This window comes from Xenopus laevis, chromosome 2L, assembly GCF_017654675.1.
Source record: "Xenopus laevis strain J_2021 chromosome 2L, Xenopus_laevis_v10.1, whole genome shotgun sequence".
NCBI classification, from domain to species: Eukaryota; Metazoa; Chordata; class Amphibia; order Anura; family Pipidae; genus Xenopus; species Xenopus laevis.
In genome coordinates, this window is record NC_054373.1 from 178,062,425 (window position 1) to 178,085,337 (window position 22,913).

The window sequence follows — 22,913 nt, forward strand, 5'->3', positions numbered from 1 at the left end:
CTCTTTACTTACCCCTCCGTGCAGATTCAGGGCATCAGAGTTCATGGGCGCCATCTTCTCTGCGGTAATCTTCGGGAAGAGAGTGGCGTGATGGCGCATGCGCAGTTGGCACAATCTGTCGGTCCGGAGCAACTGCGCATGCGCCGAAAACCAAGGAAATTCCCGAAGCGACGGAAAAAGACCCAAAGATTACTGAAGAGAAGAAGATGGCGTCCGTGAACTCCGATGCCCTGAATCTGCACCGAGGGGTAAATAAAGAGTTTGGGGCATTTACCAAAGGTACCACCAAGGCTGGGGGGAGCAGGGAGGGGGGTCTATGTAGGGTAGGGGTTTTTATTAGCAAGAGTTTGGTTCTCTTTTAAGGTGGCCATGCATATGGAGATCCGCTCATATGGCGACCTCTCCCTGATATGCCCACCTTGATTGGCAATATCAGGCTGATCCGATCGTCGATCCTAGGGCCCAACGATTGGATCATAACGGGGGTCGGAGTGAGGACCTCATCAATGAACTGATACCGTACTCGATCTGCTGACCCAGCCAATCAACATCTGGCCAACTTTTGGCCCAATATCGAGCAGGGGAAGCCGTCGGAAGGCCCCATACACCAGGCTATAATCTGCCAATTTAATCTGTCAGTTTATATCTACCTGTTTATGGTGGCTTTTAGGTAATTAGACAAAAAATCATATTGTATTATTTCTTATATTCTAAACTTTTCATCCCCCTACTGGGATTTTGCCTTCCATTATGTTGGGAATATGTCAAATATGGCAGAAAAATGTTCTATATTAGAAGTTGTCTGCATTGGAGTCTCTTGGCAAACAAGGTTGAATGGCAGTTGCAGTTTCTGGGAGGCTGAATGTCAATTAATCAGACTTCTCTTTGTTCAGATAACAACACAAGGGAAAATGAAGCCGACTTTTTTACTGTCCTCTGAGCCTGACACAAGAGAACCAGTGTTTGGTAGGAATGACATGACCAACGAGAAACTGGCCGAGAAGAGGCAGAGAGCCCTGGAGGTGTCCAAGCAGCAGCTTCAAACATCAACAGAGAGTAAACGGCTGGTCGTACTGAATGAACTGCTGAAGCAGAGGCAGGAGGAGGACATGCTGCTCAAGTCAAAGCAACAGTAGGCACATTGCTACATTAATATGGGATCACTGGTATAGACTAATGGATTGACTAGGTGGTCAATCATGGGCAGATAGGACTGAGGCAGATCCAGTGGAATAACTATAGAGGAAGCAGAAAATGGAGTCGCAGGGAGGTCCCGGGAACAGCGGGGCATGGACTGCTTCCTCTATAGCTAATAAAGAAAACCCCTTCCTCCCCAGCCATTATCTTACTGGTGAGGAAGGGGACACAAGATGGGGTGGGACATGGTTGGAGTCGGGGCGGGAAGTGGGCAGGGCAGAGGCAGGATGTGGGCGGGGTGGGAGGATGGGGATCAGCACACTCTAGTTACACCACTAGTTACTAGTCAGCACACTCTAGTTACACCACTAGTTACTAGTCAGCACACTCTAGTTACACCACTAGTTACTAGTCAGCACACTCTAGTTACACCACTAGTTACTAGTCAGCACACTCTAGTTACACCACTAGTTACTAGTCAGCACACTCTAGTTACACCACTAGTTACTAGTCAGCACACTCTAGTTACACCACTAGTTACTAGTCAGCACACTCTAGTTACATCACTGCTGGGATCCAGATCATGAATCAGGGCTTCACACATGAGGAACCAATCAAACATTAGCTTCAGTCACACAGTAAACACTAACTGCTGATTGGTTGCTGTGGGGACTGCACTCTATTTCGGCACCTCGTTTATAGAATGAAGAAGGGGAGAGCACCGAAGGTAAGTGGAGGAAAGTAGGAGAAAGTTGAAAAGGTTTTAAATACCAGGGGGTGCAAAGATGAAGAAATTAATAAAAAAATAAAAACAGGAGGAATAGAAAACCAGTAGGACACTAGGCCTCATACACATCACCGGGACCATACAAAATATTTATACAATTTTTATTGGGTAACTTTAACCTAGTTCATACTTTCCTGGCACTACCCCCTTAATTAAAGAGGTGGTTCGCCTTTCAGATAACTGTTAGTATGACATAGAGAGTGATGTTCTGAGACAATTTGCAATTGGTTTTCATTTTTGAGTTATTTAGCTTTTTACTCAGCAGCTCTTCAATTTGCATTTTAAGCAATCTGGTTGCTAGGGTCCAAATTCCCCCAGCAACCATGCACTGATTTGAATAAGAGACTGGAATATGAATAGGAGAGAGACTGAATAGTAAGACGAGTAATAAAAAGTAGCAATAACAATACATTTGTAGCCTTACAGAGCATTGGTTTTTTAGAAGGGGTCAGCGACCCCCATTTGAAAGGCCGACCCCCATTTGAAAGCTGCAAAGAATCAGAAGAAAAAGTCAAATAACTATAAAAAATATATAATGAAAACCAATTGAAAAGTTGCTTAGCATTGGTCGTTCTATAACATACTAAAAGTTTCCTTAAAGGTGAACCATCCCTTTAAGGCTCAGGGGCAGGTATAAAAGTGATTGGGGCTTGGCTGGCCAGTATTCAGATCATGTTATCATGTCATATGGTGAATGTGTGTTGCAGAATGCTGTCTGATAGAGCAGAGCAGTATAACAAGATGTACCGTATACAAAAGACGCTACAAGATGAGTGGGCCAAGAGCGCCGAGCTGAAACGGCACAAGGACAACAAGGAGGAGAAGTTCATCCAGTAAGTATTTCAGAGATTAGGCACAAGTCAAATTTAAGGGGGTTATTTATTAAAATCTGAATGTTCAAATCGCGAAAAATTCTAGTTTTTTTCACTAGAAAACTCGACTATGTAGAGGGGAAAAAACCTAGAATTTTTGGAGATTTATTATTATTAAATTATGCTGCAAAAAGCCAGAATCTGAAAATCTGCCATCTCAGACCTGTCGAGGTCCTGTAAACGTCAATGGGAGAGGCACCTTCCTCAATCTGAAGTTTTTATGGTCTGCGCTGGGGTTCACACATAAAAATCTTGACTTTTTGGCCAAAAACTCCAAATGTTTGAGCAATTCAGGAATAAAGCTTGAGAAATTTGGGAAAAAGCCGGAAAAATTTGAGCAATTGGGGTTTACGTTGGATCTGAGTTTTTCCGCAATCCAATTAAAAACTTTTTTTTATTAATAAATAAGTTAAAAATTGGGCATGGGACTTTGCTCATGTTTTTTTTGAAAAAAATATATGAGATAAATTAGGATTTTAGTAAATAACCCCCTGAAAGGACATTATTGATGCAGATTTTGCCTTCCTTTAGCAAATACACCACCCACATGTGACCACTAGGTGGTGCCTTGTTTATAAACGCATTTCATCATCATTTTATCATGATTGAAATCAATACTGTGTGCAGCCAAGCAACTATGAATTATACTGTATTTTTTGGAAAAGAAGAATACAGTTTGTGCTTGCTGAGTTCATAGGAACATGAGCAAGTTCTTCAGCACCGCCATTCACATCCGCCTTACTGGCACTAGGAAACTTCAGCCCCATTTATCAAAGTCCGAATTTATCTCAATATTTTCTTCTAGAAACTCTGATCAAATCCGCTCGGGTCTTTTTACGCTTATTCATTATTAAATTTTCCCGAAAATTTGCTGTGTGGGGGAAAAAAAATAATCAGATTTTCACGATTTTTCTGGATTTTTGATCCGATTTTCATTATTTTTCAAAAAAATTTTGAAATTTTCACCCGAAAACTCCGGGGTATTGCACAAAACCCAGCGCACATCAAAAAATCATTGGGACTTCTCCCGTTGACTTATATGCAACCTGGACAGGTCTGAGATGCCAGATTTTCAGATTCTGACTTTTCCATCCTCGGGGTTTAATAAATTCCAAAAAAATCGTGATTTTTTAAAAGTCCGTTTTGATAAAAAAAAATCACACATTTTTCATGATTTTTGCATTGGGAGTTTAGTAAATAAGTGTTGCTGAACTATAATTGCAAACGCAATGACTGATGTACTAATATACTGACTCTTTGCAGAGCTGGAAGTCACCTGCTCCTGGATCAGTTTGACATGTATCGCCGATGCTTCCAGTGTAAGAGACGCACATCAAATCGCGGGGAATCCAATATATGGAGCGAGTCCCGATATATCCCAGGAGCCAGGATATTCATTTGAAAATGACCCAAACATTTTTGTCAGAATGTGCTAAATTATGGGGCAGATTTATCAAGAGTTGAACTGAAAATTCGAATTTCGAGTTATTTTTTGTGTACTTCGACTGGGGAATAGTCCAAATTTGATTAAAATTTGAAAATCGAAATTGTACTGTCTCTTTAAAATTTCGACCATTCGCTATCTAAAACCTGCCGAACTGCTGTTTTAGCCTATGGGGGACCTCCAAGAACCTATATGGAGTCAATTGTTGTATTTTAAAAAATCTAAGTTTTTTGGGGCAAATCCTTAGATTCGAATTCGATCGAATGAGCTAAAACTTCGATACGAACGATTCGAATACAGCCTATTCACCCGCACTTAAAAACGTTGATTTTTTCAATTAATTTCGATTGGTCTTTTTTTATTCTAATTTATAAGTTATGGGAGTTCAAAAAAACTCCCATTCGTTCGAAATTGGACCCTTGATAAATCTGCCCCTATCTGTTGCAATGTGATTTTGTGTTGCTTAGGGATGTGCGGAACTGTTAGGGCAGAGACACAGGCTCAGATTCGGGGAGATTTAGTCGCCTGGCGTCAAATCACCTCTTCTTCGGGCGACTAATCTCCCCGAACTGCCTCCCGATGGCTAGAATCTAAATCGCCAGCGGGAAGGCACTCGGAGCACTTCATTTTCCGAAGTCGACCGAAGTTTCTACGTGGGGCGACTTCTGAAAACGAAGCGCTCCAAGTGCCATCCCATTGGCGATTTAGATTGTAGCCGGTGGGAGACAGTCCGGGGAGATCAGTCGCCCGAAGAAGAGGTGATATGTTGCCAGGCAACTAAATCTCCCCAAATCTCTAAGTGTGTCTCTGCCCTAACAGTTGTAGGAGCTGATTAGCAGATAAAAGGTTTGTTCACCTTTAAATTAAATTTTAGTATAATGTAGAGAATGATCTTCTGAGACAATTTGCAATTGGTTTTCATCCATCTGGTTGCTAGGGTCCAAATTCCCCTAGCAACCAGGCATTAATTTGAATAAGAGACTGGAATATGAATAAGTGAAAGCTGGAAAGAATCAGAAGAAGAAGGCAAATAATTCTAAAACTATAAAAAAGAAAAAATGAAGGCCAATTGAAAAGTTGCTGAAAATTAGCCATTCTATAAGGTACTAAAATGTAATGTAAAGGTGAGCCACCCCTTTCTCTACACTTGCCAAATGAGCATATGTATTACAGAATAGCCTCATCTGCAGCCAACATTGTTATTCACTAATCCTTCCCAGCCCAAAAAAATGTTAAAATGTACTTTACTGTTGCCATGGACACAGGGGACTAGCAAAACACACAGGGGTCTTGGAATCTGGATTCTCCTAATCTTCTAATATAAAGAGGGGGACATAAGGAAATGAATAATGGGGATTCCTAATGGAAGGTGGTTGGAAGCCATAGTACTCATGTCATAAGAGGCTCCTCTCCACTGGACCTTCATTAAATTTAACAGATAACACTGGATGAAGGTAATCCCTCCCCCTCTTTGTTGTAAGGGAGGCCTTATTAAAGGATAAATAAACCTTTAAAATAAGTGAATGTAAAACTGATGAGGGGGCTATTCTAAGAACTTTTGTAATTTACATTCATTATTTATATTGTTTTAATTCCAAGATATTAAAGGATACATGTGCTGTTAATATGAATGAATTTTGTTACAACAGCATCACCTGCGGGTCATTTTCCCACCAGTCTGACCACTCAGTAGTCAAGGTAGAGTACTGCGCAGGTCCATGTTTTGGAACCTGTACCCGCAACCTACAATCTGCAACCCGGATCAGCAACCCGCATTCTTACCCACTTGGACCCGCTACCCGACCCACAAGTACCTTGTCCGCAACCCGGACCCACAACCCACTGACCATCAAGAATCAGGAAGTGATGTCATTGTAAACCAGAAGTGACATCATCAGAAGTAGGCGTGATCAGAAAAAAAGGATTAAAAATCAATATTGAGAAGACCCGCGGGTCCAACCCACAAACCCGCAGAACCACCGACCCGTGTCTGTACTCACACCCGAAACTTCTACTCGCAACCCACAGGGTACCGGAGGTTTTTACGGGTAACCCGGGGGTAACCGACCCGCTGCAGGACTCTAAGTCAAGGTTGTCAGGAGAAAGAAAGAGGCTGCTCTGATGTTCTTCTGCTTAGGAAAACAATTAGAAACTTTTCTCACATCTTTCCTAAGCAGAAGAACATCAGAGCAGCCTCTTTCTTTCTCCTGACAACTTCCTTGACTACTTGGTGGTCAGACTGGTCAGAAATTGACCAGCAGGTGGAGCTGTTGTAACAAAATTCATTCATATTAACAGTACATGTATCCCTTAATATCTTGGAATTACAAGAAAATAAATAATGACTGTAAATGACAAAAGTGTTTAGAATAGCCCCCTCGTCAATTTTACATTCACTTATTTTAAAGGTTTACTAATCCTTAAATTTCCAAGTGCTGGGATTCTATCAGGGAAACTTAGGCTGTGGGAACACGGGCTCAAGGGCTCTGCTGCTGTCAGCCTGCTCATTCTGTTGAGAGAAGCGGATCACCTATTCCTTTGTATGCGGCTGTGACTGGGGCCAGAGAGGGATGTCGAGACGGCAACAGAGCCAGGGAGGGAGGTAAGGAGAGTCGTGGTGTAGGGAGCGGGGCCCACCAGAGCCAGGGCCCACCAGATTTTTTCCCTGTATGAAGCCAATGTTGTTGCAAGTGATGTCAGCTTTGTACACAATTGCCAGTTGATTACATACTGCTTTAATAATCCTCAATGAGAAAAATCTTGAAAAAGTGCAACCTTTCTACCTCTCACCCTGTCCAGCTTGTAGAATTACCCCGTGAAACAAACTGGATGTGTTTCATTATAATGGGGGGAAAGCCCCATTTAGCAGCTTTGAATGTGCTTTGTCAAAAATGAAAATAAACCTTTGTCAAATGCCCTTGAAAAACTGATCGGATCCTTCTCACTTTGTTACTGCGGAGGCACCAGAACGAAACCGGGACTAAAATCATCATAACGGATCTCATGTGTAGACTGAATTTGTTGATGCTTTAAGAGCCGAATTTCTGGTTTTCAAACCGGAAATTCGGCTCCTCTAGCGCAGTTAGACTCTCTTCACTAGCATATTGACCCTCTCTGCCGCCCTCATGGACCCCCTCTGGCGCAAAAATGTAAGCGCAAGGGGGGGGCGGCAGCAACTGCTGCTGCCTCAGGCACTGGAGGGGCCAGGATCGCCCCTGGAAGTAGGCGTGATCAGAAAAAAAGGAGTAAAACTCGCTATTGAGAAGACCGCGACCAAACCGAGAACCGCCGACCCGCGTCTATACCCGACCCAGCGGTTCCAATCGGGTAAGTATGCAGGTCGGGTTTAACAAATCGGTTCCGCACAGGACTCCACCTTAAGTGACTTGCACTAATGAATCCAATGAACTTTTTGCTAATGAGCAGGTGTAAATAGCGTCAATGCACTTGATAAATAAGCCCTTTCAGCAGAAATCAAGAGATACACAAGCCAGTGAGACACAAGGAGATTTATAACTCAAAGGGAGAAAATAAAAAACATCTTTCCATAAAATCACTTGCACATTTTTTTTTCTTTACAATCTCGACAGCAATTTAATACGTAGAGAACAAAAGTTAAAAGTGGGAGAGATACAGTAGAAGATGGAGGAGTCATGATTAAGAGAAGAGACATAAAACAGCTCAGTGCAGATACAGGACACAAGTCCCCCCCCATCATCCACATTGATACGCCCCAAAAGGGGAGACTTTTCAAGGAAAAGGGCAGGACTTGTAGGTTGCGCTGGGGGGGAATATTAATATCATCTAATTTACTGGGGAACATAATCAAACAGCTTTTAAAAAAACGCTACAGGACGGCTTCTCGGCTTCTGTTGGATACAGGAGGCATTTATTTTAGGTTTATATTAAGGGAAAAATAAACTTCATTTAGAACGACTGATTAGCAGCTGCACAACAATATCCATATGATCCATGGAAAAATATATTAATGTCCACTTGCTGGTTCTGATTAAAAAAAACCCTTTACTCCAAATTTATCCCATTATTTTCTGAAATATACTCTGACCAAATCGCACGGGTTATTTCCCGTTATTTTCCCCAAAAATTCCAGTTCGGGGAAAAAAAAATAGGGATGCACTGAATCCAAGATTCGGTCCGGGATTCGGCCTTTTTCATGATTTGGATTTGGCTGAATCCTTGTGTGTGGGCGAAACTGAATCCGAATTTGCATATGTAAATTAGGCGTGGGAAGGTACATCACGTGACTTTTCGCCTCAAAACAAGGAAGTAAAGCATTATTTTTCCTTTCCTGCCTCTAATTTGCATATGCAAATTAGGATTGGGTTCAGTATTCAGGCGAATCTTTAACAAAGTATTCGGGGATTCAGGCAATTCCCAAATAGTGGATTCGGAGCGTCCCTAGAAAAAAAACATGAAAAAATTGTGAAAATCGTCCGAAAATTCTAATCGTGTGAATTTTTTCTGAATTTTCGCCCAAAAATTCAGGTTTTTAACTGAAAACCATGAAATCTTCGGATTTTGGCACGAAAACCAGCACAGATCAGGATATATTTGGGACTTCTCCCTTTGACTTAGATACAACCTCGTCAGGTCTGAGATGCCGTAATTTCGGATTCAGACTTTTCCCATTCTTGGGGTATAATAAATCATGAAAAATTCAAAGTTTTTGGCATTCAGACGTTAATAAATAGCCCCCTAAGAGTCATCACGTGTGGATCTGCATTCATTAGTATGCGTCTGAAGCTCTCGGAGTGTTGACTTTAATGTCGCACAAGGCAGTTTCCCCACCAGTGTATTTCCACCAACAGAAAAAAACCGCCGACCATTCAAGTTAATGGAGATCACCTGACCCCAGTGGTGCTTTATCATGTTGTAGAGCAAGTTGGGGCAGAACCACCATTAATGGCAGTGGGAAGCCACACGAGCAGTTTCGATTTTTTCCATCAGCAGAAATACAGCGGCGGAGAAACGTCTTTGTTGGACATTATCTTAATAGTGTGTCCTCAGAATGAAGAGAAAGAATAGAAAAGAAAAGTTTGCATAGAATTATACGTCTTGGATTTCCATCGCCTTAGTGGGCCAGTGGTAACTGTCGATGGTGAATGAGTCGTAATCGGGGCTGTAAATGAGGGAGCGGACAAAAGACTCCTTATCCGCCGGCTCGGGGTACCAGGAAGCCATGTTGTTTTTGTAGGCGTAATCTACAATCTAAACAGAAAGAAATGGTTATAGTGCGGCCATGTTGCTTTCCCATTGGTATTTGTTGCTTAGAGTAAAAGCCGGTGGATACAGAAGGAGAATAAACCCATAAAACAATGTTATGCCCGTGCTATGGACACGGTGTCACCGGGATTACAACATTAAACCATAAATATATTACAGTTACACATTTATTTGGAAGCTTTCTGTATAACAAATAGAATGCTAAAGGCCAAGCAATGGTCCGACTGATGGAGAAATGTTGGCTTGCTGTTGTTTATAAATGGAATCTCTTGCTAAGAATATGGTTTATAATGTTATCATAATACTGTCCTATACAGGAGCCATCAATAACCTGTAAAATATAAGGAGATTATAAATTACGGAGGCAACAAGTGCACACGTTTTTATACAGGTCATGGAACTCCCAGGTGACTTCTAATATCCTCATATTTTACAACTGGGGGTACTTTATTTATTATAATACACAAGTTTCAATGAGTCACATGACTGAAATGAGATCAGAACTCACCGTTTATAACTGATGACATCAAAATTCACCGTTTATAAGGATATCATTTACAAGATATTCATAGCTTTTGTGTATTATATCCTTATAATACACAAAAGCCATGAATATCTTGTAAATGATATCCTTATAAACGGTGAATTTTGATGTCATTTCAGTCACGTGACTCCGAGTTCCATGTCCTGTATAAAAACACTCGGCCTTCGGCCTCGTGTTTTTATATGGTTATGAAACTCCTCGGTAACTTATAATATCCTTATATTTTACAAGAGGGGGTACTTTATTCACAATATTAATAATGGACATGTTAGAAAATTTCCTTCCCACACCCCACCCTTTCCAACACGTTTCCAACTTACCGGTATTCCCAAAGTCCTCATTTTAACCCTCACTCAGCCTGACACCCTCTAATAAACCCACAAATGGGCAGAGTAGGCATGTGACTTCATGGGAGGGGGATGGGATGGTATACGTGAACGATGGATTTACCCAGAACTGTAATTTAAGTAGTCTGAAGATGAAGGGATCTCTCTGTACCCCCAAAGACAACGTTCTAAGAAGTTCTTTAAATCAGTGACGTAACTAGAGGGGGACGGGCCCTGGCGCGGGACGCGATGCCGGGCCCCCCGCCCCCCTCTGTACCCCCGGAAACGGCCCGGGAATTGTGGTGCGTGAGCTGCCGGGGGGCCCTGGCCCAATCGCACCCCCTGCTCCCCCGGTAGTTACGCCACTGCTTTAAATTGAGTATTTTGTGTAAATACATTACATGTTCTGCTTTTGTTTGTTGTGGGCTGTTGACTTGTAATACATGTGCGCTACTTATGTGCCTCCCCAACGTTTTTCACATTCAATGAAACACATGACACAACGAGACACATGACACAATGAGACACATGACACAATGAGACACATGACACAATGAGACACATGACACAATGAGACACATGACACAACGAGACACATGACACAACGAGACACATGACACAACGAGACACATGACACAACGAGACACATGACACAATGAGACACATGACACAATGAGACACATGACACAATGAGACACATGACACAATGAGACACATGACACAATGAGACACATGACACAATGAGACACATGACACAATGAGACACATGACAACGAGACACATGACACAACGAGACACATGACACAATGAGACACATGACACGAGACACATGACACAATGAGACACATGACACAATGAGACACATGACAACGAGACACATGACAACGAGACACATGACACAACGAGACACATGACACAACGAGACACATGACACATGACACAATGAGACACATGACACAATGAGACACATGACACAATGAGACACATGACACAATGAGACACATGACACAACGAGACACATGACACAACGAGACACATGGTCCATATAGTTCATGGGGTTGGGGTCGGCACAGCTACTCACTTTGACAGCAATTTTGAAGGACACGTCTCTGATGGAACTCAGGGGAGGATAAAGCCTTCCTTCTGCTAAATTTTCAGCTGTAACCATCTCTGCGATCATCTAGAAAGGATACAAAAAAGAGCATTTCAATTTGAAAAATGTAATGGAACGTGAACAAATCTTACTTTATTGGGCACATTGTAGCTGACGCGTTTCGTATCTACCGATTGGTGACCTATGACTACGTATCAGTGGATACGAAACGCGTCAGGGAACGGATGCTTTTAATATGTTGGAAATAAACATTTACTTCTTTTAATTCAACGGGTGAATGGAGTGTTGTCAAATTGTTTCTAGTGACATTGGAACACAAGAGTAACAGAGTGCAGCGTAAACAGGCAGAGTATCCATGGGCCCCTGTAGAGGCTCCGACATTAAATCATAGGGACAAGCAGGGAAAGGAAATTCTTGTATTTGCTAAAAAGGATTTTCAAACCTAGAGATTAGGGAAGCACCGAAACCAGGAATCGGCCTTTTTCAATAGGAATTGGCCAAATCCAAGTGCCTGATCGAATCCAAACAAAGAAGCCAAAAACCTTTTTAGCCGCATACATTTCTCTTTCCATCGTACTGACCCAATAAACATATGCAAATTAGGGTTCGGATTGAGCCACGTTTTTCACAAAGGATTTGGGATTCAGCCGAATCCTAAAAATATTGGATTCGGTGCATCGCTACTAGGGATAGTAGATCATCTTTGGCTGTTAGACTTGACCAAAAACGGCTGCAGATTGGACGGCACTGATATAAAGTTTTACTGTGCGGCCATTTTGCACCGCTGTCACCATTTTTGCCCAACTGTGCCTACTACTATTTTATTGTACAACGCTGCTGAATATGTTGGGGTTATACAGACATAATTAATAATAATAATTCTATCGCATACTCCTCTTGCCAATTGTTGGTGTTGTGTGGGGCCTTCACATTCAGGCCACTGGCAAGTCACACCTCTATGGGCCACTGTAGAAACAAGTAGTGCAAGGACACTCCCCATAGTGCTCATTCAGCCTGCACTTCCCTTCCCTTATGAATACAGCAATGGCAAATACAGATTTATATTCATTGGGGCAACTACTGGTCTCTGTGCCTCCGAAAAAGAGTTCAAAGTGCAAAAAATGTTAATTTTTGCACTTTGCATTCTGGCTCTGTTATGTAAATGACCCCTGGTTATTCATGCAGTGACATACACTAGTATTTCGTTTTCCAGCCAATCCGATGGCTTCTACCTTCTAGCTATATTTATATATACAGTAATGGCGACATACCTCAGCTGTTGTGAGGAACAAATCCTCTGAGATGTGACGGACTCCGCATGCAATGACGCCCAGCGCCACACCAGGGAATACGTAGGCGTTGTTACCCTGCCCAGGGTAAAATGTTTGGCCGTTTGCAAGAGTCACCTTAGAGAAAGGGCTTCCACTCGCGAATATTCCCCGACCCTGGAGAAAGATGGATAGGAGAACAACTGCTTTCAGAAACCAACAAAGCCAATGGGTTTTATAGCAACTGTGGTTGGATGAGAAATTTTACACCTCAATGTTTTCAGCAATACCTAATAACCTAAATAAGGTCAATAGAATTATTACAATGGTCATAATATGACCCTTAAGAGTTTCAAATCCGGGTACAACACCTTTACATGTGTTTAAAATGCTGGGGAATTCCCTACTGCTGCTGAACTGAAGAAGACCCTTGGATGAGGGTAAAACGGTTTCTAGGTTACTCATCAGTTGCTTCAGACTATTTACTACTACTAGATAAAGTCACAATACTGATTTTTACATCTGGTAAAGGTGAGAGACCCCAGTGTTTCTCTCCTACAAGAACCAAAGGAATACAAGACAAAAGGAACAAAGGAATCACCTCAGTCAGCTGGTAACACTGCTCTGCTGTACATTCGGCCTTACTCGTTGGGTTGCTAAGAGCGAATATTATTGGTCGTTCATTGAAAGCGGCCATGTCCTTTATGATCTTTTCTGTAAAGGCTCCGCTGATTGCAGCTACACCTGAAATAAAGATTAAGGTCTGTGGTGCTGAATGTGTTTTTCTAGTAGGCAGCATGAAACAAGGACTAGGGAGACACCGAATCCAGGATTCGGGTCGGGATTCAGCCATGATTCGGGATAACAGAATCGAACTCTGCATATGCAAATTAGGGGGGGAAATCGCGTGACTTTTTGTTCACAAAACAAGGAAGTAAAAAATGTTTTCCACTTCCCAGCCCTAATTTGCATATGCAAATTAGGATTTGGCATTCGGGCAAATCTTTCGCAAAGGATTCGGGGGTTCGGCCGAATCCAAAATAGTGGATTTGGTGCATCCCTAACAAGGACTGAATCCAAGTAAAGAACCCAAAGATTGTTTAGGCCCACATCTAACTAGCTATGAATTGTCTGCCTAACATAGGGGTTCAAGGCACAATATACTCCGATGAACATCTAATGAGTCAATGCAAACCAATCAATCAAGCTGTGAAAGTTGGCGTCATGCTGGAGCTTTGGCCACACCTCAATCTCGTCCCCATTTAGCTCTATGAAGTTGAAAAGTAGAAGGATCTCAACAGATGCAATTTTATTTTAGAATTGTGTCTGAAGGCAACATGCAAAACTTTTACTACGAAGGCCTATGACTAAGTGTTGTGAACACGAAACGCGTAAGGCTGTAATAATGACATAATACAGACATATTTTACTTTAATACTTTGCTCATTCGAGTGTCTGCTCTACATTTTTCCGGTTTTGAATCACTCCCTTTGCTGACGGCTCAGGGCGGTGCACCCGGGCCTCTCCCTTCATTTGGTGAGTTATGTTGATACTAAGGACTACCTGTATATGTAAGGCTACTATTAAGGCTGTATGTAATGTCTGTGGAATTGAATTTATTCACATTAGGGGTAGCCAAGCTGAAGACCACTAACTCATTTCTCAGTCTGCTTCGTAATAGATCTGATAGAGGAAGAGTTTCTTTACTGCATGTGACTACATACGGGCTACCTGCACTTACCTATGATAGCAGTTGGCTTCAGGATCTGCACAGCTTCCTCCAAGGTTTTTACTTGAGGGTGATCTTGGGCAAACACTTCTTTTTCATGGTTGAGATTGCCCCTTCCCTTTAAAAGAATAGAGAGTCCAAGAGTTAGGCATGTGGCAAACTGTATATGTTGTGGGGCTTGAGGAAAGAGAGGAAAGAGTGTTGTTAGTGGAGTAACACAGAGGTCTGTCCTTGGCCCTTTGCTTTTAAACTTTATTAATGGCCTTGAGGTGGGAATTGAAAACACTCCCTCTATATTTGCTGATGATTCAAAATTGTGCAAAACCATTGATTTGGCAGTGTATTGGGGGGTTTTGTGGATAACACGCTGTGTAGCTCTAGGCAGTGTCATTCAGTGGCTACTAAAGCAAATGAGGTCCTGTCTTGCATAAAAAAGGGCATTAACTTGAGGGTCCCTGGTAAGGCCTCACCTGCAATTTTGGATTCTAGTCCTTGAGAAGGATATTAATGAGCTGAAGAGAGTGTGGAGACATGCAACTAAACCGTTTAAAGGAGAACTAAAGCCTAACTTAAGAAGTAGCTAGAAATGTTGTCCATGATGTTTTGTGCTTCTGTACCAGCCCAAGGCAACCACAGCCCTTTAGCAGTAAAGATCTGTGTCTCCAAAGATGCCCCAGTAGCTCCCCATCTTCTTTTCTGCTGATTCACTGCACATGCTCTGTGCTGCTGTCACTTACTGAGCTTAGGGACCCACTCACAATATACAGTACACATAGAATAGAAATGTCACAATATAAGGCTGATTAGTAATTAATACAGATAATTACTACATGGCAGCACAGAAACCAGTGCAATTAGCATCAGAATTTAATAATCAGCCTTGTAGCATCAGCTTATATTACAGGGGAAGCTCATTTTCTGCTGGATAATAATTGCATTTTTTTATCGGTGCATCTATGGCACCTTAAGTCGGCAGCTTGTTGGGCAGTGTATGGGGCCCTCAGAAGTGCTTCCCTGATCGATATCTGTCCGAAAGTCTGGGAGATCTGGATCGGGCGGGTTTAAAAATTCCGTCAGAACAAAGAATGCATCGATTCGTCGCTCCAAGCACCCGTATTCTCCTCATTGTGATCCGATCGTTAGCCCTAGGGTTCACTACTGGATCAGCCCAATATCGTCCGTCTTAAGGTGAGCATATCGGGGAGAGTTTCACTCATTTGGCGACCTTGTCAAACAAGCAGATCTCTGTATGTATGTATGTATGTATGTATGTATGTATGTATGTATGTATGTACTGTATGTATGTATGTATGTATGTATGTATGTATGTATGGCCATCTTAAGTCTATTCCGGTATTGTTTAACAGAGTTTCAGAGGCATATGCTCAGATTTCCAGATGAAACAGCTGGAGAGCCACCTAGTTACTATTCCTGCAATGCAACTTGTAACCTACTCTACTGAGAAACAGGCAAGACAGACAGAAATCAGCCTTCCACTCTGTTCCTCCCTTAACCAAAACAATATGAATTTATTTGCTAAACTTGGTTATATGCCTGACTTTTAAAAACCAGTCCTACAGTGTCAGATGAATAAATGAGATTGTTCCCCTTTAAAGAGGATAATTGTGCCTACAAATGAATGAGTATTGCAATACATACAATACATTAGAGCAGAATATAGACTATAGCTCCAAGAATATCTGAGACACAACCCAGAGCAGATGTCAAGCTTATATCTAACCCACTTGGCTGGTCTGCCCTGGGTCTACGGTTTGGTAACTCCTCGGCTTCACCAAGAAAAGCTGCAAAGTGGTTGAAATAATTCTTTATTACTGTACAACAGGTCTGACATTCCTACGGGTGAGTCAGGAAGACCTGCCTTGGATTAGAGACAAAACTATCACTGCTATTGTTAATCGGTGGAGACATCCTCATATACAGTATTAGTAATGTTGGACTGATTGATCTAATATAGAGGTTAGCTCTAGTCTTTGGCTAACGGGTTACCTCTGACAATGCAGTTGGCCACAGTTTACCGAATGATGCTCCTTGAGAGAGAAACAAAAGCTATTAAAGCCCTTACCCACTGCAGTGCCCCAGAAGGTATATACTAATGGAACAGGGTGGGGAAAGGGTTGTTACTGAGATTAAAGTGATGGTTCACCTTTAAATGGATCTATAATGAAGAGAGTGATCTTCTGAGATAATTTGCAATTGGTTTTCATTTTTTATTATTTGTTGTTTTTGAGTTATTTAGCTTTTTATTCAGCAGCTCTCTAGTTTGCAATTTCAGCTACGTGGTTGCTAGGGTAATTACCCTAATAACCATGCATTGATTTGAATAAGAGACAGGAATATGAATAGGAGAGGCCTGAATAGAAAGATGAGTAATAAAAAGTAGCAATAACAATACATTTGTAGCCTTACAGAGCATTTGTTTTTAGATGGGGTCAGTGACTCCCATTTGAAAGCTGGAAAGAGTCAGAAGAAGGCGGCAAATAATTCAAAAACTATAAAAAAAAAAATAATGAAGATCAATAGAAAAGTTGCTTAGAATTAGCCATTCTATAAAAAACTAAAAGTTAACGTAAAGGTGAACCACCCCTTTAAAGAGGGTTGAAAAAAGAAAATGGGCATAAAGAAAAATTATAGATGAGGAGGAAACAAATGGAGAGGAAAAAAAAGAAGAAGAAGGAAGAAGGAGGAAGAAGAAGAAAACACAGATAAATCTATGGCAAAAGAAAATGAAGAAGATGGTGAAAATAAGGGACTAAATGGAAAAAGAAACAAAAAAGAAGATAATAAGAGTAGAGAAAAGAGTAAGGACTGACAGGAGAAAAAGTAAGTGAGATATTGGAAAGTACTAGCAAATGGGCCCCTGACTCTCCAACAATGATTTAATGTCCATATTAAACCAACAACACTGAGCTGTTATGATTTAGGGGCCGTGACCAGAATGGTTAGAGAGGTTGTCAAATGACAAAATATTCCACTCACATCTGGTTGCCTCCTTGTGTTGTGCGGCATTTCATTTTCATTCCATAATAAATGTGCCCTTTATATTTCATGTGCCGCACATGAAGCAGCTCAGTGGGTTAGGGGGTAAGAAGAAAAGTGCCTGGGATTGCTCTATAGGCTAAATAATACTAATATAAGCAGCTGTCATTATGCAGAGAGTAGCTGCACTGTATAATCTGTGTTCTGAAAGTCTAAGGGGCAAATTCACTAAGATTCGTAGTTGCGACAGCCAGGCGTATTTTCACCAGCGCTACACAAATTCACTAAAACCCGAAGTTGCGCACAGGGGAAGCGTAAGGTTGCGAAGTTGCGCTAGCATTAATTTACCAAGCAAAGTGAAGTTACACTAGCGATGCTTAATTTGCATACGGCGCCAAATTGAAGTTACAATGGAGTATGTATATAATAATATATGTAGCAGCACTACACAAGCCTGGGAAACCTTGAAAACAGCAAAAAAAATTGTTATTTTGCCCTACACATGTGCCCACTGTATAGTTAAGGTGCCACGAGTTAGGAAATGTAGGGGGGAAGGAGGGGAGCCCCACAAAAATGTTCGATCTTTTTCAGCCTATCACCCAGCGTTTTTTGGGACTTAGAAAATGTTTTAACTTTTTTTGAAGCAATCCCTATCTACTCTATTGCACTTCACCTGGTCTGAGGTGGCGAAGGAAGTCTGGCGTAAAAGGTAGCGTTCAGAAAAATGCACGCGTCAGTGAATTTGCGTAGTTACGTCCGTTACGCAAATTCGCCAGGCGTAAGGGTGCGAAGTAACACTAGCGAATGTACGCCAGTGTCCGTTAGTGAATCGGCGAATTAATGAAAATGCGATATGCTAGCGAATTAACGCTAGCGTTAGGCGCTTCGTCCTTTAGTGAATTTGCCCCTAAATGTCTGTGTCTTTACGTAATAAAGAATGAATGATGCTTCTGACTGCTTAAAGGGCATGTAAAGTCTAAAATAGAATAAGGTTAGAAATGCTGTATTTTGTATACTAAATATAAACATGAACTTACTGCACCACAAGCCTAATCAAACAAATGATTTATGCTTTCAAAGTTGGCCACAGGGGGTCACCATTTTGTAACTTTGTTAAACATCTTTGCAAGACTAAGACTGTGCACATGCTCAGTGTGGTCTGGACTGCTTAGGGATCGGCATAAACAAAGCTGCTTGAGTTCTGCATGGCTGGGAAGTAAGGCGGGGGCTCCCCCTGCTGTTCATAAGTATGATTGTTTCCCTGCTCAGCAGTTAGGGACCGTCTGATAATTCCTATCCACAGCAGTAAATGAAGGGAGAATTTCACTGCATACAGTCAGGTTTCTTATAAAAAAGGTACACATTTTTTAATTGAAGTATATTAGAGATAGGTTTCTTTTTCATTAAAGAAAGTAAAAATAGGATTATATATTTTTGCCTTTAGACGCCCTTTAAGAAAAAACTTGAATGGAAAAAACCTGAATCAGCGAGTTTTGGATTTACAAACGGAAAACTTGAGTTAATCGAGGTTTCCGCGGGAAAAAACTCTAATCGCTCAAATTATTCAAGTTTTCGAGCAAACCCTCTGAAAAAAACTGGAACATCATAAAAGCTATTAACATCTTCAAGTGGTTCAAGGGACAGGGACAAATGTGGATCCAACTGACACGCAGATTTGAGAAGCAGTGTGTTGTACAATGTCCATGGCAACACTCGGCATAGGAATAATTCATAAACACTGTATTTTGAGTCATATATATATGTATATATATATATATATATATATCCTGATGACGGTTCCAGGTGGACCGAAACGTTTCGATGTCTAACTTTGTTATAATGCAGTAAAGCATTGATTTTGCCACAATTATCATTTCTGCTGTGAGTACTTTCATCCTTCATATTTTGTACTGTTTTTTTTGTAAGCACCCGGCCTGTGCTATGAAGGAGAGGTGAGTGCTGGTATCGAACTTCTTATATATATATATAATTTATCAAAGACCTATGTTTAGTGCAAAAAAATCAGTATTTATTCATACTTGTGCATCCAACGTATCGGCCCGTATTTGGGCCTTTATCAAGGATCGAATTACATATATCAAATATATATATATATATAGGATTAATCAGCACTCACCAAGCACATAATTATTTGCCGGGTGCTAACCAAAGTCATTCACAGCAATCCACGTATGCACTCACAGCAGTCGCCATCAAGCTTTTATATTAATATGTCTTTATTCGTGCATGGTGCATCAACGCGTTTCGGCTCACATGGAGCCCAATTGAAAAGTTGCTCATAATTAGGCATTAGATAACATACTGAAAGTTAAGGGGTGAACCACCCATTAATAGATCAGACACCAACGTGTACCAGGCCCTAGTTTATTTATATACACCTATGGCCCAGTTCAGCCAGGGACTCTCTGAGAAATGTAATTGAACAACTGGGTGACAAGCTGTACGTTCCTGACTTAAATAGTAAAGAAAATCTAAATCTAAAAAAATTATTATAAAATTTAGCAATCTGTTGATTGTAGTTTTACCAAGGACATTATCTGCCCAATTGCCCCCCCTCTCTGACTGGCATTCCAAAGCAAATTCCCTCTGCGGATCTCTGCACCCCACTTTATTTGGGGTAATGTAATGAAACGTACCATGATTTGCCCACGGACAGCTACTCAAAGTGACCAATCTTATGTTTGCTTTCAAACACCAATCAGTTAATGGTAATTGGCTGCAATGGATTAGGTATGGGATCCCTTATCCGGAAACCCGTTATCCAGAAAGCTCCAAATTAAGGAAAGGCCATGTCCTATAGACTACATTTTATCCAAATAATCTGAATTTTTAAAAATGATTTCCTTTTTCTCTGTAATAATAAAACAGTATCTTGTACTTGATCCCAACTAAGTTATAATTAATCCTTATTGGGAGCAAAACCAGCCTATTGGGTTTATTTAATATTTACATGATTTTCTAGTAGACTTAAGGTATAAAGATCCAAATTACGGAAAGATCCATTATCCAGGAAACCCAGGTCCCAAGCATTCTGGATAACAGGTCCTGTACCTGTACTAGAATAGGAACAAACTGTGGACATTTTATTAGGGTACCCCAGTATTTATAGGACATGCAGCTTCCCACCCTGTACTTACCTTTACTATCAGTCCCTTTGAATCAACCATCCAGATCTTCTTTATAGCGTCTTCCCTGGAGGTTCCTTCTTTTTCCATAGCCATTGTAATAAGTGTTGCAATCCCCATAGCAGCCTAAAGCGGAGAAAGCGTAAAATATTTGAAATATTTGAAATTGGGATTGATGTGTAAAGCCCAGACTCACAGACCAGTTCAACTGAATCCATTTACAAATGGCCTACTAGGGAATGGGACAACTCCTCAACCCTCTTGACCAGGGAGGTTTGAGGAGTAGCTCCCAAATACGTCAGGATTGCGGCTGCTCATTTACCAGAGTCATGCAAAGGGCAGGCTTAGACTCATGTCTGACCACTGGAAAGAGAGCAGCACATAAGCAGGAAAGCACATAGAGTCATACTTCACAAACAGGCCAGAATTTTTAATTGACTATAACTGGAAAATTATTTTTTTTAGTACGATGAAGCTTATATTAAAGGAAAACTATACACCCAAAATGAACACTTAAGCAACAGATAGTTTATATCATATTAAGTGACATATTAAAGAATCTTACCAAACTGGTCTATATATTTAAGTAAAAACTGCTCTTTTACATCTCTTGCCTTGAACCACCATTCCGTGATGGTCTGTGTGCTGCCTCAGAGATCACCTGACCAGAAATACTGCAGCTCTAACTGTAACAGGAAGAGATCACCTGACCAGAAATACTGCAGCTCTAACTGTAACAGGAAGAGATCACCTGACCAGAAATACTGCAGCTCTAACTGTAACAGGAAGAAGTGTGGAAGCAAAAGTCACAACTCTGTCTGTTAATTGGTTCATGTGACCTAACATGTATGGTTTGTTGGTATGTTTGTGTGCACAGTGAATCGTACGATCCCAGGGGGCGGCCCTTATTTTTTAAAATGGCAGTTATCTATTCATGATTACCCAATGGCACATACTACTAGAACATTATATTATTATGAAAATGGTTTATTTACATGAATCAGGGTTTTAAATATGAGCTGTTTTATCCAATATCCTTTTATAGAGACCTACATTGTTTGAGGGGTATAGTTTTCCTTTAAGTAATAATTTTTACAATAGTTCCCCTTCGAGAATCTCAGGGAAGTCTACATTCTCTTTCCCAGCGAAGTTTCATCCCAACTGGATTATTGGATTTGACTCATAATGATAACGACTTTGGGAAAGCAAAGAATCCATTGCTAAAGGTTTCTCCAACAGCAAAACCACAGGAGAGATCACATGAAGACACAAAGCATCTCTTACCTCCCCAGCTCCTTGGAACACAAATTTATGATCAGAAAGCTTATTATTTGTGATGCGAAGTGCTGCCAGTATACCCGCAACTGCCACCGAGGCCGTCCCTGTAAAAGAGAGTGTTATATCCAGGAACGAGTTAAAGGGGACCTGTCACTCAGACATAAAAAGCTTTATAATAAAAGTCATTTTCAAATTAAACATGAAATGGAAATTCTTTTTTTTATTTTAGACACCCATAACTGTTATAAATGTATTTAAAAAATCTCAGCTGTCTCTCAGCTGTCAATTATATATTGCCTGCCCCACTCTATGCCTCAGGCATAGAGGCGGGGCATGCAATTATTTTCACTTTCATTTCTGCATTTCAAAAATATCACTGCACTCCTCTCATTCCTCTTCCCTCCTCACTGTCTATAACTGTGCAGCAAGTGCATAAACACAGACATCAGGTCCCCTATTCTGGTGCTTAAACAAGATTTTGGGATGATACAAAGCTTTGCCTTAATAACAGTGTCCACAAAATGGCAACAAAGATTTAAATAATTTACAGGTGTGGGACCTGTTATACAGAATGCTCAGGACCTGGGGTTTTCCGGATAACGGATCTTTTCATAATTTGTATCTCCATTCCTTAAAGGGATACAGTCATGGGAAAAAATTTTTTTTCAAAATGAATCAGTTAATAGTGCTAATCCAGCAGAATTCTGCACTGAAATCCATTTCTCAAAAGAGAAAACAGATTTTTTTGTATTTTATTTTGAAATCTGACATGGGGCTAGACATATTGTCAATTTCCCAGCTGCCCCAAGTCATGTGACTTGTGCTCTGATAAACTTCAATCACTCTTTACTGCTGTACTGCAAATTGGAGTGATATCACCCCCCTCCCTTCCCCCCCAGCAGCCAAACAAAAGAACAATGGGAAGGTAACCAGATAACAGCTCCCTAACACAAGATAACAGCTGCCTAGTAGATCTAAGAACAACACTCAATAGTAAAAACCCATGTCCCACTGAGACACATTCAGT

The 22,913-nt window shown here is 41.1% G+C and overlaps 2 protein-coding genes across 6 annotated transcripts in view; one reads left to right on the forward strand and one right to left on the reverse strand.

Annotated features, from left to right (window-relative positions):
• ccdc81.L (coiled-coil domain containing 81 L homeolog) overlaps positions 1-4,329 on the forward strand; it is a 37,311-nt gene extending 32,982 nt beyond the window's left edge. Inside the window, exons 13-15 of one of the 2 annotated variants that reach the window (XM_041582713.1) lie at positions 894-1,132; positions 2,632-2,757; positions 4,060-4,329. In XM_041582713.1, coding sequence (XP_041438647.1) covers positions 894-1,132; positions 2,632-2,757; positions 4,060-4,198 — 504 coding nt within the window. In that variant the 3' untranslated portion in view covers positions 4,199-4,329. The remainder of the gene's footprint in view (positions 1-893; positions 1,133-2,631; positions 2,758-4,059) is intronic. The other variant, XM_041582712.1, reaches the window with a different exon arrangement.
• Positions 4,330-7,734: 3,405 nt separating this feature from the next.
• Positions 7,735-22,913, reverse strand: part of me3.L (malic enzyme 3, NADP(+)-dependent, mitochondrial L homeolog) — a 127,354-nt gene continuing 112,175 nt past the window's right edge. For all 4 annotated transcript variants that reach the window (XM_041581067.1, NM_001095050.1, XM_041581066.1 and 1 more), the window contains 7 exon segments: positions 21,893-21,990; positions 20,621-20,734; positions 14,478-14,583; positions 13,338-13,480; positions 12,740-12,913; positions 11,436-11,534; positions 7,735-9,469 (listed from right to left, as the gene is read on the reverse strand). In XM_041581067.1, coding sequence (XP_041437001.1) covers positions 9,308-9,469; positions 11,436-11,534; positions 12,740-12,913; positions 13,338-13,480; positions 14,478-14,583; positions 20,621-20,734; positions 21,893-21,990 — 896 coding nt within the window. In that variant the 3' untranslated portion in view covers positions 7,735-9,307.